Here is a 16,976-nt window from a genome sequence, read left to right on the forward strand (position 1 = left end):
GGGAACTCATGTATACCCGTGGCGGATTCATGTCAATGTATGGCAAAACCAATACAGTATTGTAAAGTAAAATAAAAACAAACAAATAAATTAAAAAAAAAATAAAGATAAATAAATCTTTCCAGACTTTCCATTTTGTCTTTCCAGCCCTAGGGTTTGAGTTTAAACATCTCTCAGAGCAAATCATCCTCCCTTAAAGGATACTTCCATTCTTCCTTTCTGCTGCTGCTAAGTCACTTCAGTTGTGTCCGACTCTGCGCGACCCCATGGACGGCAGCCCACGAGGCTCCCCCGTCCCTGGGATTCTCCAGGCAAGAACACTGGAGTGGGCTGCCATTTCCTTCTCCAATGCATGAAAGTGAAAAGTGAAAGTGAAGTCGCTCAGTCGTGTCCGACCCTCAGAGACCCCATGGACTGCAGCTTTCCAGGCTCCTCCATCCATGGGATTTTCCAGGCAAGAGTACTGGAGTGGGGTGCCACTGCCTTCTCTGTTCTTCCTTCCTAGTACTCAACAAAACTTTTGAGTATAAAAATATTTGTTTGAATATAAAAATGTATCATCTCTCTCTCCTTCACTAGAGTGAACACTCAGGAGAGAGACAGCTAGGGTCTAGCACACCATCTGACCCACAGTGGGCACACAAACATTTAATGAAATTAAGGTAGACAGCCCAGAACCCCTCCTTCATAATCAATGTAGGTTCCTTCCAGACCAACTTCTTTGCAAAAGAGAAAAAATAGTGATCTTATTCCACTCACCATCTCCTGTGCTCATATTTTCCTATTACTATAAGCAGTAATACTTCAGATACCAGAGCTATGAACAGTCAGATATTTCTTCAGCTGTCCATGTTTCACTCTGGAACCATCCATTCCTCTAGACAAGAAAGCTCGCACAACCCGGTCGGAATTAGCAGAATATCATGTTTGTACCATGGTCTCACTGATACAGCTGACCTCTCCTCCCTTGGTCAGGCTTTTGGCAGAAAGACAACACCAAATTCATACACAAGTTTGTTTTATTGGATTCTTAGAACCTTTGTTATTGACTAAGTCATCTATTAATTTCAATAGATTTTTATGGATTAAATATACACAGAACTACATTTTACAATAGTAACACCAATCCACAGTAAATCCAATAGTAAAGTAACTCCAATCATTCTTTCCATTTGCTCATTCACGTTACTTAAAAAGATCTTTCATATTTTCCTTGTTGCTCTTTAACTAAGAAACTCTGTTAAACATCAAGAGCACTGGCATAACCAACATCTCTGCATATGGACAAAAGTCTCCCAGAGACCATAAAAACTCGTATGAGATGAAAACACAACATATATTTTAATCAAGTGTGCTGTAAAATGTGTAGGCAAATATCACATATAACACCAGCGATTAGGCTAGTTTCTAACAGGGGCTGCAGCTGTATGGAAAAACATATATAAAAGCTTGTGAAAGTCAGAACACTATGGAAGAAAAATGTTAAGATTCTTTGCTGTCATTCTGATTCCACAAGGGAAATCAACATTTGTCTACTGGAACACATCTTTAAAATAAAAGTGGGAATCAATGGGAAATACAATTGAATGTTTAAATTCTTTATATACAACTGGAGCTTCCCCAGTGGCTCAGACAGTAAAGAATTCGCCTGCAATGCAGGAAACCTGGGTTAGATCCCTGGGTCAGGAAGATCACCAGGAGAAGGAAATGGCTACCCACTCTGGTATTCTTGCCTAGAGTAGTCCATGCACAGAGGAGCCTGGCAGGTTATAGTCCATGGGGTACACTCAATAGCCATTTTCAAATCCTATTCTTTCACACCTAACTGTTCTTTCCAACTGCTACTGCTTCAACTGTACTACTGAAGGCACTGGATTTGCCAAAGTCTACCCTCCAATACCTGATGCCCCATCCGAGCTGTCAACCAATGTCTAAATTCTCTCCTGTCTTCATTACTTGTATCATGAAACCCTGCTCCTAAAGCCTGACAGTATCTGTGTCAAAAACCATTCATCAGGGTAGCATAGATCATCTCACTGCCAAGTTCTCCTCTCCAGCTGGCCCCCACTGCATACACTCACAGGCACACGCTCCAAGCATCTGGCCATGCCAGTCTCACCTCAGAGCTTCCTTTTAAGTTGAATCAGATACCTGGAGTGCTTCACTTCCTATTCCTTTTCCATCATCCAAAGAGTTCTTGAAATTCCACCTGTTCCAAGAAGCCTTTCCAGGTTTTATCAGAAAAGATAGAAGGTTTCACCAGCCTAAATTTTGCTGATAGATCTTGAAACTGTCACAGATAATTCCCTCTGCCCTCTATTCCTAAAATGTTTACCAACATGTAAGCAAAACATAGAATATAAGTTACAGCCAACACACATCAGCAAGTTCACTTTTTATGTTTTTAGGGGAAAGCCTAAATTTTGTTTACAGGAAATAAATCAAGCATTAATACAATCCTTGATCATACAAATAAACAAGTGTGAGGAAATTGGCCAGATCATCATATTTATACCATGTAATGTTGGTCCAGATGAGTGTATTTCAGAAAATGAGAGTAAATATGAGATGTACCTGCCCCATCCTGTATGACTACGTTACCACATTTTTAACAGATGACATTTCTTCTTTTTCTGTTTTGGGAACAGAAGACTAAATAAAAGCAGGGATCGAAAAATTAACCGGCTGTTCTTTTCTCATTACAGAAAGTCAACACTCAAGCATCTCAGTGACCTGCCATGCTCTTTCTCTGTCACGAACATGTATGTGTGGGTATGTGCAGACACACACACACATTTCTGTCATTATCTTCTTCATCTACAACTATCAAACTGCAGACTTCTACAGAGCAGTAACCAAGTCATTCTAGGCAGTGTTTAGCTTAGCACTTGATGGAAAGATATCATGGCTTCTGAAAACGATTAAGTCAAACCTTACAAATAAAGATGGGGAAGGTAACACGGAACTAGGAAGAGTAATTATTTTCTCAGCAGTTTAGAAATTACAGGTGATCTTATATTCTTGACGCCTAGTATTTAATATATTATGATTTTTAAGTTTATAATAATTGAAAAATACAAAGTCAAATTCTGGTCTGCATAGACATGGGGTCTGACTTCAAAACAATCCTCATCAATAAGCATTCAGTAAGTGCTAACTATATGTACGTCACAGTGTAAGGCACATGAGACAACTGTCCTCAGAGAACTTATCTCCCATTGAAGAATGAGGACATGTAGAAAAGGCAGAAGGCAAGTAAGCGACAGAAGCAGAGGAAAACATGGCCTGCAAGGCTACCAGGCAAGGCTTCCTGGACGGGGCAAGGCTTGAGTCAGGCTTGAATGCATTAACTAAAGATAGGTTCTAGTTAAGTAAATGAGAGGAAGGGTGGACAGTACTTGCAATGGCTAGACAATGGGAAAGCACAAGGGTTGGTCAAGGGGAAGGTGAGGTAGGAAAAATGGGAGATGATGAGGACGATGAGACAAGAAGACGCCAGATGACAGAACTCCTGAATGGAGAAAGAGGGTAAGAAAGACAAAACGGTGCTTCAGAAAGATGAAACAAGAGAATGGAAAGGGACGGGGAAGGCCTGAGAAACTAGAGGAAATATACTGACAAGGTCTGGGGACTGACCAGTGCCTAAGATGAGGACAGGGTCTGTTATCTGCCCCTGAGATGCTGTCCTTCTCTATTCCTTCCCTGAGAGCAATCAATTTCCTAGCACCAAGAAAAAAAAAAAAATGTTACATAATAATTACAGTAATATTATTTTCTACACTTGAAATTTTAAAATTATAAGAGGAAAAAATGTTAAAGGGTCTTGTCATAATTAAAAAATAACCAATTATACAAATGTTTTTCTTCACCATCATGTGAAAACAAAACTGACTATGTGACTCCACCATGAAAGAATGTTTCAATGGTAACTCAAATACATATGAAGTCCTGCTGATATCCACCTATTCAACAAATATTTACTGTGGAACAAATACTGTCAATTTAATATTATTATTTTCTCTCCAGGACTCAACTACAGAGTCAGAGACAGCTTGATGAATGGTAAAACATCACCCAACAAGCAGCCAAAAGACAAGGATTCCGGTCTTGGCTCTGACTTTAACTTGAGATCACAAAGCAAATTACTTCATCTCTCCCAGCTTTTGCAAATGAGCACCAAGCAACCAGCATTTGTGGAATGCTTTTAGTTTAGTTTATATGGATAAACTTTCCTCTTCCATTTTTTATACTTTAATTCACTAACTTAACATTCTTAAATAAATTTTTTTTTAGTTCCTGACCTGGGATTGAACCCAGGGCCCCAGCAATAGAAGCCACAGTCGTAACCACTAGACCACCAGGGATGCCTAACTAACATTCTTGAAGTTGGACAGGGTTGATTTTATTACTTCATAACTTATAGATGAGGACACCAAATGTTAGTGATAAAGCAGTGATTCCAACCTAAGTTTCTGACCCTGAATTTCATACCTTTCTACTAGATTAGGCTTACCCTACCTACTTTGTAATATTAGTTAACAAATTATAGATATGGAAATGCTTTAGAAAGATTACAGCAATACACAAATGAAAGCAGTATTATTTTGCTTGGGTGTGGACAGGAGAGAATGCAAGTTCTATGGATCTTAGAGCCTATATAAGTAGAGGACCTCTCTTTAAGAAAAGAAAACAAAGATAAGGTAGAGAACTTGGAAGGGATCCCATGAAAGTGAGGGTACCTGAAACTCAAGCTTCATTTAGCTCCAAGGTAAATCTGTCTCTGGATGTAACACAGAAAAAACTCGCCAGTCAAGCTACTAAGATCAAGAATTGCCCTCCAAAGCCTAACTTCTAAGTAAGGTGAAAAGAACACAGTGAGGACAGAACCACAACAAAATACAGATGTTTGGCCTTTATTCCCTTAAGATCATTCACAATAAACCATATAACACAAACTTCCAGTTAGAAATAGTCTTTGCCATGTCTTTATCGGGATTAGAAGAACAAATTACCAACTAACATTGAAAAATAATTATAACAAAAGAGATAAGAGAATTATTTCACTAAAATAATTAAGCTAGAACATCATACCACACCATAATTATTGTTTTACACACACAAGTATAAACACACACACACTCATATTTACTCACAATTTGGCAAGCAAAAGATCTCATTAAAAAAATTTTACCTCGTCTTCGCCCATAGCTCCTGGCTGCATGTAAACACAGAAGAAAACCATGGGTATTTGTATCAAAATGCTGAATTTAGAAATAAAAAAATATTCACACAAACCTTTTCTAAGTATTCTCAGAATTAATCTGGAGATACTGTTCAACGTGACTACAGACATATTATATTAAAAAAAAAAACCTTTATGAAGCACAAGTTAAATCACAAACTTAAAGAGAAATTCAACTGGATGCGGCAGCCACTGGAAAGGATATAATGGATGCTTAAGTTTAACAAATCTTATAAGGATTTATATTGTGGCCCATTATCTATATCAGATATAGATAAATAGAGTTCTATAAAATTATTTTCTGATTTCTAAATCTTCATTCGTACTATGTACTACCACCAGACATCACTTTGAAGGAAAAAAACATTCATCCTAAATAAGTAAAAACTGTGGTGCATGGTGGTCATTCTGAATTTCTTCACACACACGTAGACACACACACACACACACACACACACACACACACACACACAAACACTTCACAGTCTTCCCTGAAAACTGCATAAAAATTTTACACAATTAGCTGTTGCTTTACAGACTGTGTTACTGTAAGTTTCCTCTAAGCCTCCTCATTTATTTTCCATACAGTACTACAGGTGTAGGAAACAATATTTTTTCATCTAGAAAATGAATGGAGAAAGCAGAAAGGAGGCAGTGGGTACATCCCATAGTGAAGAACAAAGTACTTTAAAGATTATTTTCCCCTTCAAAACTCAAGGCCCACAGAGTATATCGTTACAATGTTTAACAGAGCTAGATTATCATCATACATATACTACCAGGAGATCCTGTCATCTAAAATGACTTCCAAAGTGGAAAGTTTTTCAAATTTGAAACCCCACATTCAGTAACACTTACATGAGAACTCTATTTAATCCATTTTTTAAAGGCATGAAATGTTACCATATTAACTTTAACCCCCCCAAAAACACAAGGATAATTTGGGGTTACACTTGTATCATAAGGCAGAACTAAAGAAAACTACTTCTCTCCTAGGAAAAGAATTCAGACTTTTCAGCTAGAAAGTTGAAATACCAGTTGCTAACCTCATTCTTCCAGTTCCCATTTTTCTTCAGACACCGTACTCACCCTCATCAACACACTTTTGGCCTCTTCACTTTCCCATGACGCAAATATTAAAAAGGGTTAGCCAGATTAAAAGCATTATTCAAACTCTACATACTCCCTAACTCGGTCATAGCTTTAACTTTCAATGAAAAAAACCTCTTCTGAATTCACATAGCGTTTACTGTTTACGTTACTTACAAGCGGAATGCATTCTAAAAAAAAAATTTAGGAACGTTTATACTTTTCATTATTTGGAACCTGGAATTCACCTTCCCACAGAATGTATAGTAAATGGTAGCTTCCTAGCTTGGTTCCTCCCAAAGCCTACTTCACTTATAATAAATAACATGGGTAAATTAACACTAATAGACAACAATTAAAAAAGAGAGAGGAAAATAAGTTTTGATGTCCTACCACTTATTTCTTTGTCTTTTCTCCCATCCCCAGTGATGTCATGCTGCCCAACACTCCTCACTATAAAATCTCTATTCAGAGAGGAAATACAACATTTTGTATTTCAAAATTACTCATTTCTCTCCCAAACAATACATTCCGATTCTTTCATTCTACCTGATTTCTGGCCAGATACTCAATGAAAAAGAATCTGATTATGATACTAAGGTACAAACGACTCATCAGACTTTAACATCCCTGAAAGATAAATGAAAATACTGCTCACTTAAGTCTTTAACTGCTAAACATTCAGGTAATAAAGAACACAAAGTGAATAGAACCAGACAGTCAAGGGGGAGGGGAAGAGCCTCCTGAATTAGGGACAGGGAAGAGTTGCAAAAGACATACTTGGGAGTTTTTTATTTTTGTTTTGCCTTGAAAGAGGTTTTATTTATCTCTCACAATGAAACTGCAAAAATAGATCAGTATTTCACAAATACTTCGGAGTTTTAAACAAAGTTTCTTTAAATGGTTCATGATTTTTACAAACTCTTCTCTTTTTCCATTTGCTGATATGAACAGTAAATTGGCTCCTATCAGTCTGGAGACTCTGATAACATGGGGCAAAGATGGCACACGGAGTCAGTTCAGTTCAGTCGCTCAGCTGTGTCCGACTCTTTGCGACCCCATGGAGTGCAGCATGCCAGGCTTCCCTGCCCATCACCAACTCCCAGAGTGTACTCAAACTCATGTCCATTGAGTCAGTGATGCCATCCAACCATCTCATCCTCTGTCAGCCCTTCTCCTCCTACCTTCAATCTTTCCCAGCATCAGGGTCTTTTCAAATGAGTCAGTTCTTTGCATCAGGTGGCCAAAGTACTGGAGCTTCAGGTTCAGCATCAGTCCTTCCAATGAATGTTCAGGACTGACTTCCTTTAGGATGGACTGGTTGGATCAAGCCAATTTAAAGCAGTGATCTGAGATGCTTCAATTTGCTTTAATCATGCACTGTGGAATAATTACTTGCTACCTTGGTCCCAATTTCAATAGTTTACCTATGATATCTGTGGTAATTTTTATTGTAACTGCTAAAACTTGATGAGTTTTTACTATGTGTGTGAAATAATTCAAAATACGACCAAGGATGAGATGGCTGGATGGCATCACAGACTCGACGGATGTGAGTCTGAGTGAACTCCGGGAGATGGTGATGAACAGGGAGGCCTGGCGTGCTGCGATTCATGGGGTCGCAAAGAGTCGGACACGACTGAGCGACTGAACTGAACATATTTTAATATCATTTAATATACTCCACAACTTTATGACATGAGTATTCTTTTGCTTTCTTCTTACAGATGAGGAAAATGGGACACAAAATTAAGTACCTTGCCTAAAATCACACAGCTAGGAAGTGGTAGACTTGGAATATGAATTAAGCACTCTGGCTCCAGAGTCCACACTTTCAACCACCTCACTATACTGTTGAATTCCCAGAGGAAAAGTTCACGATCTTATGTTTCTTTTAATACTCTCTAATGCACCGGGCAGAAAGCTCTGTATCAAGCTAGTATTCAGCAAGTATGGCTTGTTAGCTATCCGTGCAATCAAAGGAAGGAGTAATGCATGTCATGATGGCCTTCTGAATGTAGGCCACCTGTGTTGGTGATTAAAAACTTGCTCATAAGGGCTATTTGCAAATAGACTAATTAGAGTCAAACTCTTCCCTAAGGGAGAGGTAATGAAAAGAACACCAAGGAGGGAAATTTGGGAGCACAGCAGCAGTGCTTCCCCTGAGAACAAATACAGCTTTACACAAGAAAGAGTACTGAATACAGAAACCCAACATGAGCCAGCACAAAATGACCCCACATAGAAATAAAGGAAGTAATGTGACTGCTCAGTATTCTATGTTAGTCATGTAATCTATGAAAGGGTAAAGTTATACCAGATATGACAAGATATGATAATTTTCAAAGTCTTATCTACTTCCTCCCCAAACTTTAATTATTTATTAGCAATCATCACCATTACAGATAAAATTCTTTTACTGTTCATTATGTATTGAACAACTTTGGACCTCATTTAAGAAAGCTACATTCAGTTTCTAGAAGTCAAGGTGGTGGTTACCTTTGGCTAGGGGTATTAACTGGAAGGAAACCTGAGGTGGGGTTCTGGGGTATTGATCTAGGTATGGGTTATTTTGTGTTAAGTTTGTACTACGTATATATTTATGGTCTGTGCATTGTTTGGTACATAATCACACTTCAATTTAAAAAAACAGTACAAACATTTTAGACCAATTCCCTGGGATTAGATTAACGTAGAAAGTCCAAAAAGTTAAATTTTTGTAATCTTCAAAGCATAAACCTGAATAATCCAAAACTGAAAAAAACATATTTTGCAATCCATCACAATAAGTATAAAAGGGTGCATGTACTATGGGATATGGGATATGCCAGTTACTCTAAATGCCAGTTACATGCTCAATGACCAATGCGTTGTGAACGGCACCCTCACGTTAACAGCACGGTGCTCTGTTAGGCACAGGAGGCACTGTTATAAAACGGACCGTCTGTTACTCTTTAAGACTTGGGCCGCATTAGGTTTTAAATGGCTGCACTCACACACATGATTCTCTAAGGACAACCTGTGATCTGACTTTAAAATCTAAACTAAATTTTCATCTACATGGATTCATCCAAAGTTGCTGAAGTTTCTGTAGCAAAGTAACATCATACACAGATTCAACTATAGAGGTTCAAAAACACTCGTGCATAGCATGAGGCGGTAGGAGAGAGGTCTATCTTCTTTCTTTTGTGGATCAAAGTAGCATGCACCCATTTCAGGCACTTAAGCAGAGTCCCTGAGATGCTATACTTAGGAAAACAAAGAAGATACAAAGATCTTAACACAACATTTTAGTAACTGTCTTGGAAAGATCTGTCAAAACTGTTGACTATAGGGACAAGCTGTTAACTCCTCTACTTGCAATAAAATCAGTTTCTAAGAACACCCTGTAAACTTATTTCTTAATACCATTTCACTATTCAAAATTAAATTATATTAGAACATCTAATGGTCCCTCCCTTTCAGCTTCCATCTAAGTACTAGTCATGCAAAAAAAATCTACCTAAGATGAGTTAGGATCTTAAAGTTAGCCTTTATAGTAAAAATACCAATATACGGACTTCACCTTTGACTACCCAAAGCCCACGTAGAAGCCCCAATTGCAGTTAGTACAAAAATATCCCCCTTTTCCTAGTTAAGACTGTAAATTCCCAAAGAGCAGGAGTGATGGAGTCTGTCCCATGAATGCACTGCCTCTATCTTTGTCTTTATAATGGCAGGTGAGAGTTTTAGCTCAGTAACTTTCAAATCTGGCAAGTTATAACTGAAAAGATTAATTTATTCATAAATTTAGCAGCTAAAATGATGCCTGAAGGGATGGGATACATTTTCATCTGCTACATTCCCATAAAGTATTTGCATGTTTCAAAATCCCTTCTTCCTAACCTTTTCTCTTTAACTCTTACCCATTTTTTCAAAAAATCTTTTCAAGAAATAACACTAACAACTGGCAAGTATACTGGTGTTGCTTACATACCTCATAAAGGAAAAGAAATACCATGTAACAACCTAATAATTTACTGTGATCCAGGCACTATATGCTAAATGCTTATGTTCTAATTGTGAAAGCAACTACCATAATGTATATTTCCAGATGGGCAAACTGAGGCCCAAAGAGAATGCCTGGTCCAGGTTATTCAGCTACATAAACATCAGGGCTGGGACGGAATTCAGGTTAACACTGGCTCTAAAGCATTTATTCTTTTTCTTTTAAGTTGTGGTATTATTTATATTCAATAAAATTCCTCCACTGTAAGTTTACAGTTTGATCCATTTTGGTAATCATATACAGCCATGTAACTTGTACCATCATAATTAAGATACAGAACAACTCATCTCCCTAAAACATTTCCCTGTGCCCTTTGGCTGTTGATCTTATACCCTGAACCATGGGCCCTGGCAACCACTAACCTACTTTCTTAGTTTTGTCTGCCCTTTATACAACCGCATATAAATGGAAATCAATGTGTTTGACTTTATCTAGCATAATGTTTTTGAGATTTATATATGTTATTACATGTGTTTTGTTTCTCTTTATTGCTGAGTAATATTCCATAGTATGGAAATACTACAACTGATCCATTTACGAGTTGTTAGGAAGTGAAATCCATTCACCCTAAAATTCAAGGGTTGAAGCCCTAACCAGCAATGTGACTATATTTGAAGACAGGGTCTTCAGAGAGATAAATAAGTTGAATAAGGCCATAAAGGTAAGGTCCTACCCACAAGCACTGCTGTCCTTTTAGGAGGAGGAGATACTAGGGGCACCCATGCACAGAGTTAAGGCCATGTGAGGTCACAGCAAGAAGGCAGCCATCAGCTAGCCAAGGAGAAAGGCCTCAGGAAAAACCACCCTGCCAACACCTTGATTTTGGACCTGCAGTCTCCAGAACTGCAAGAAAACAAATTTCTTTTATTTAAAAAGCCACCCAGTCTATGATATTTTGTTATAGTATCCCTAGTAAAGTACTACATCAGTCAATGGACATTTGCAAAGCTTTTATTCCTAACCACCAAGATCAAACAGACAGTATTTCAAACCTGTACAGTCCTTGAAAATACACAGAAATTCCCTTTAGGATTTCCACAACCTTCTCATCCTCCAAGAGTTTGCTCTTAGTATTATGCTGTTGTTTAGTCGCTAAGTCTTGTCCAACTCTTTTGCGACTCCATGGATTGCAGCCCTCCAGCTCCTCTCATAATCCAAGGTTAATAAAAAGAAACATCTCACTCAAATTTTCACTACTATTATTGTAGTGCTATTACTACCATAATATCCTGTCTCATTGCTCACAAAATGTTATAGGAAACTTACAGATCTTTAAGCAACCTTCCACACAAAACAGGAATTACTTCTATAACCAACACAAAGATATTCTCCCTGGTTCTGCTAGAAGAACTTCATCAAGGTATTCTTGATGGGCTTCCCTAGTGGCTCAGTGGTAAAGAATCCATCTGCCAATGCAGGAGACACAGGTTCGATCCCTGATCCAGGAAGATCCCACATGCCTGGGAGCAGCTAAGCCCATGTGCCACAACTACCAAGCCTGTGCTCTGGAGCCTGTGCTCCCCAACAAGAGAAATCACCCCAGTGAGAAGCCCCAACACCGCGACTAGACAATAGCCCGCGCTCAGCCACAACCAGAGAAAGCCTGAGCAGCAACGAAGACTCAACACAGACAAAAATAAAATTAATGTAAAAGAAAAAGAGCTAGGGTTAAAAATAAAAAAATGAGGCTCACTTCAGTCTCTTGAGTCATTTTCCCCCCAAGCTTTTTTGTAAGTATTAGCAGAATCCTCTCTCCTCCGTTATCTGTTCCCTGAACACAGTTGTTCAGGGTGAAGCAGTATAGGGATTCAGAGCCCCACCTCTTAGATATTCCTCCTCATAATGGTTCTTAAAGTATCTCCTCAGGTGCAGGGGTTCCAGAGAACATGACTGAAAACTGAAGACTTATGCTCCATGGTAGGACAATTCTTTCTAGCTAGAAAGTTCTTTCTTATACTTGCCTCACCGCTATTCTTAACCACAGACACCAGCCCCTTATTTGAGGATCATTAGTTCATCTCCTTGTAGTTCTTTTCTACAATGAAGTTATCGGTAGCTATTCTTCGTAAGAAGAATACTCCACATCACCCTTAACATCGTCCTTCAGATAAACCCAATTTTCCAGTAAGACAACACTTGTCTGTCCAGGCTTCTCAGGAGAACAAATACCAAAGCCCTTCACCATCTGACTTCTGATCACCTTTCATATCCTCATTCCCACTATTCCATACATGAGACTCATATATTCCAGTCATACCAATTCAACTATTCTTCTGATAATATCATTATAATATAATCACTTATCCAGTTAACATAAGGATCCAGATACCCACATCTTAACATCTATTCTTCTCTGCTTCCTAGGGAACTCCTAACTCCCCTTTCCATTTCTATCCACTATTATTTTTCCTATCTTGTCCAAAATGGTCAAGTCAAGGCTTCACTATACCATCGTGCAGTGTTCATGCACACCTCGTATTAATGTCTAAAGTACATTTACCATATAGGTTACTAAGTAAACCTCTCAATAAGGGACATGCTATCAAAGTAATCACTTCAGAACTTCCAGGTCCATGTCTTAAACTTTTCACTGAAACAGAGAAAGGTCATTTAAAATTTGATCATCTGACAAGATTTCTGTGGAAACAAACCTAGGTAAAGAACCTCTGCATGTCACTGCTGTCACTGGTTAGCAAGTGTGGACATGCACATGAGCTGGCATCAGTTGACACCCCTGCACCCTCACACCTGAGGCCTCAGAGCTTTCCACGGGAGTAACTATTACCACCTTCCTTTTAATTTCAGTAGCACACTGCTAAATGGCACACTAACTGCTCTCCCCCAAAGCCACAAAATCAAGCAAAGTTCTGAGGATCCTAATCACATACCAGAGTATTTTATATTTTACACAGATCAGTCTGTCAAAGTCAGGCCTAAAAATGCCTACGGCATGCACCCAAATATCTGGCATATGTTGCCAATAAAGCATCTTCACTATGCCAAAATCTCACGAAGCCTCTTTTACTCACTCAACTTTTAGATTGTTCAGGATAGCCAACACTTGCCAACACTACACGTCTGAATTCCCAGATAATGTAGGGAATTTATACAGAGGGAGGAAAGGGTGGACAAAAACAGCTGCTGCTATACCCAGGCCCCTTACTCAGCCTCTCTGGCTCCTCCCTACCAACAAGGCTCCTCTCAAGTGGCCAGGAGGGTTCCTTCATGGAAGAAAGTTATGCAAAGGAACAGACCCGAGAATGTGGGAAGAACTCTGGCCCCACAGAGAAAAGCTCATTCCCCTCCCTGGTGCCACCTTTGGTTCCATGTTGCTTGTAGAGCCAAGATGAAGAATTACTGCTAACTCAAAAGGAAAAAAGAGAGGGGTACATGGGTAGAAGAGGGAAGATAAGAGACTAACATCTGTTAGGTGTGTATTTCTTTCCAGGTTTGGTAATCAAACATTGCACACTTAACTTTATTGTTAGTAAAGAAGGGATTAACATGTCCATTTAAAATAAAATAAAAAAACAGGCAACTTTCCCAAGGAAACAAATAAGAGATGGGTCCAGAATTTAAGCCCAGATCTGCCTGGTTCTTCCAAACTGCATTATTTCCACTACATTTGTCTGGAAAAACAACAAGACAACAGTAACCACAACTTCAGTCATATAACAAAGGTATGTGCATGCATGGAGACTAACAAAGAAGAGAAGGCAAAGTTTCAGGTAATAAATTTTCCCTCCAGATCATCTACATACCAAGTCTTCGTTCAAGTCTCAGACTCACAGTCTACACCAGAGGCTTAAGTGACAATGTGTTAAAATTCTTGCCACTAACAAGGGAGGCTATGTTCTAAAAGTAAAAGTGATCATTTTCAGAAATGCACGAATTCTCTACCATCAATAAAGCATTACTTAGTTAATTGCTACTAAAGGAAACCTGAGTGATCTTTCCGAAAAAACCCAAAAGGTCAGAAGTCATTGCTCTTTTTGGATTAAAGGACTGGTTGGCAGAACAATCTGTGTGTCTAAGCCATCGATGGCTATTTGCTGGTGGCATGACATCAGCAAGTTCCAGAAAATGAAGACACTGCCATGTTTAAAACAAGGATGCAATGAAGAAAGGAATAACCACAATTCTCTGCTTTCTATCAATGGGCCCCAATAGCAGAAGGAAACAAATCACAGGGCATTCCTAAAACATGCTGAAATCCAGAAAATCCTTTGAAGTCTCCAATTTTCTCTTAAAACCCGCAGTAAGTGGCACAGACTGCTCTATCACAGAGCCATATTTTTCTTGGATAGGAGAATAATTCTGGAGTGAAACATGAAATTTTGACTATGTCTTGCAAACCATTTAAAGCATTTCAAAGGCGGAGAGAGGTCTGTGAAAGCACTCTATGAACTGTTAATTTATGTTCATTTAGTTGCTAGATCCATACATGTTAGTACCATCTTCCAAAAGGAACAGTTACAACAAATCTTTTTTAAAAACTATTTTCTTTTTTTAAGCAACGTTTTTATTTGTTTGTTTTTGGCTGTGTGGGGTCTTCATTGTGCATGCTTTTTCTAGTTGTGGTGTGCAAGCTTCTCATTACAGTGGTTTCTCCTGTTGCAGTGCACGTGAGCTTCAGTAGTTGCGCTGCACAGGCTTAGCTGCCCTGCAGTATGTGGAATCTTCCTGGACCAGGGATTGAACCCCTATTCCCTGCACTGGCAGGCAATTCTTAACCACTGGACCACCAGGCAAGTCCACGTTAAAGCAAATCTTTAGGAAGAAATTAAGGTGGACTAGATATTCTCTAAGGCTGTTATACTGTGCTTTTCAGTCTCTCTGCGATATCATGACTGCAGCCATGAAATTAAAAGATGCTTGCTCCTTGGGAAAAAAGCTATGACAAACTTAGACAGCATATTGAGAAGCAGAGATATTACTTTATCTACAAAGGTCCATCTAGTCAAGGTTTTTCCAGTAGTCATGTATGGATGTGAGAGTTGGGACACAAAGAAAGCTGAGCACTGAATAACTGATGTCTTTGAATTGTGGTGTTAGAGAAGTCACTTGAGAGTCCCGTGGACTGCAAGGAGATCAAATCAGTCAATCTTGAATATTCACTGGGAGGACTGATGCTGAAGCTGAAACTCCAATACTTTGGACACCTGATGCAAAGAGCTGACTCATTAGAAAAGACCCTGATGCTGGGGAAGACTGAAGGCAGGAGAAGAGGATGGCAGAGGACAAGATGGCATCACTGACTCAATGGACATGAGTTTGAGCAAGCTCTGGGAGATGGTGAAGCACAGGGCGAAGGGCAGGGCGAAGGACAGGGAAGCCTGGCATGCTGCAGTCCATGGGGTCACAAAGAGTCAGACACAACTGAGCGACTGAACAACTGATATAGCACTCCCTCTCTTCCAGTCTCCCAGACTTAGTACCTACTCCATGGACTGGGTACCGCGCTGGAAGCCAACAAACAGCTATGAACAGGAGCCAGTCTCTGCCCTCTTGAAAGCATACATATTAAAGTGAAACACCAGCATTAAATAGTTAACCGCCAGGGCGATGAGTGTTATAAAAGAGAAGTCCAGGCTCTACTGCTGACAGAAGTGCAGGAAGCAAACAGGGAAATCCACAGGGGAAAGCAGGCAAGTTTTCAGTTTCCCTGAATCTTTATTATTTATTTAGAGCACCCAAATCCTGATACTTGAGACATATTTACACACAGAGAGAACGTGTTCCAAAATTCAGCAAAGTAAGTCAAGAATATTTCAGACTTCACTTCTTTACAATACTTAATGCCAGGCCATGTAGACCAGGTATATCACTCTATATTTTGGGAAAAGAGGATTTATTGAGCATTCAGGGCATGAACAAGGTGACAAGTAATATTCTGCCAGAGACACTGAATTTGTGTGTTTGTGTTAAACTAGTATAAAAATAATATAACCACTTTTAACAATGAATTAGTTAAAGCAAAGTTTATCTTCAACCTAAAGGCAGATGGTTCTGGCTCCATCATGTCACCCTAGCCAATTCACAGTCTTTTTTTTTTTAATTGGGAGGATAATTGCTTTACACTATCATACAACATGAATCAGCCATAAGTGTACATATGTCCCTTCTCAATAAATTTGAGAAGGGACATATGTATATCCCTTATGCCTCATAAATAAATGTATGCTCAAGAAATCCTCTCTTGAACCTCTCCCCCATCCTCCACCCTGTCCTACCCCTTGAACAACCGGTTGAGCCCCCTATGCCTATACAGCAGCTTCCTACAAGGAGAGGATGGGACAAATTGAGAAAGCAGTAGCATTGACATACAACCACACAGTCTCGAACTCAGCTTCCCCATTTGTTAAATGAGAAGGTCAAAATAAAACAGCAATGTCCTTAGGTCCCTACCATGTTCATGTGCAGCATCTATGCAAAACAGTTTGAATTTTGAATGCTTAAAACATATAGATCATTACATGTCCTTCTGATTACTATTCTGCTTTTTAAATTAGTCATCATTTATAATATATTCATTCCACAATTATATACTAATTTTACTTCTAAATCTGTTCAGATAGAAACAGGGATCTGGTCTTT

At 39.0% G+C, this 16,976-nt stretch overlaps 1 protein-coding gene across 6 annotated transcripts in view; it reads right to left on the reverse strand.

The window, feature by feature from the left end:
• CPEB3 (cytoplasmic polyadenylation element binding protein 3) overlaps positions 1 to 16,976 on the reverse strand; it is a 200,136-nt gene that overhangs the window by 85,025 nt on the left and 98,135 nt on the right. For 4 of the 6 annotated variants that reach the window (XM_042238502.1, XM_042238504.1, XM_027960372.2 and 1 more), the window contains exon 5: positions 5,192 to 5,215. The exons of the other annotated variants lie outside the window; for them this stretch is intronic. In XM_042238502.1, the coding sequence (XP_042094436.1) occupies positions 5,192 to 5,215 (24 nt within the window). The remainder of the gene's footprint in view (positions 1 to 5,191; positions 5,216 to 16,976) is intronic. 6 annotated transcript variants of the gene reach the window in all.

Source organism: Ovis aries, chromosome 22, assembly GCF_016772045.2.
Source record: "Ovis aries strain OAR_USU_Benz2616 breed Rambouillet chromosome 22, ARS-UI_Ramb_v3.0, whole genome shotgun sequence".
In the NCBI taxonomy this organism is placed as follows: Eukaryota; Metazoa; Chordata; class Mammalia; order Artiodactyla; family Bovidae; genus Ovis; species Ovis aries.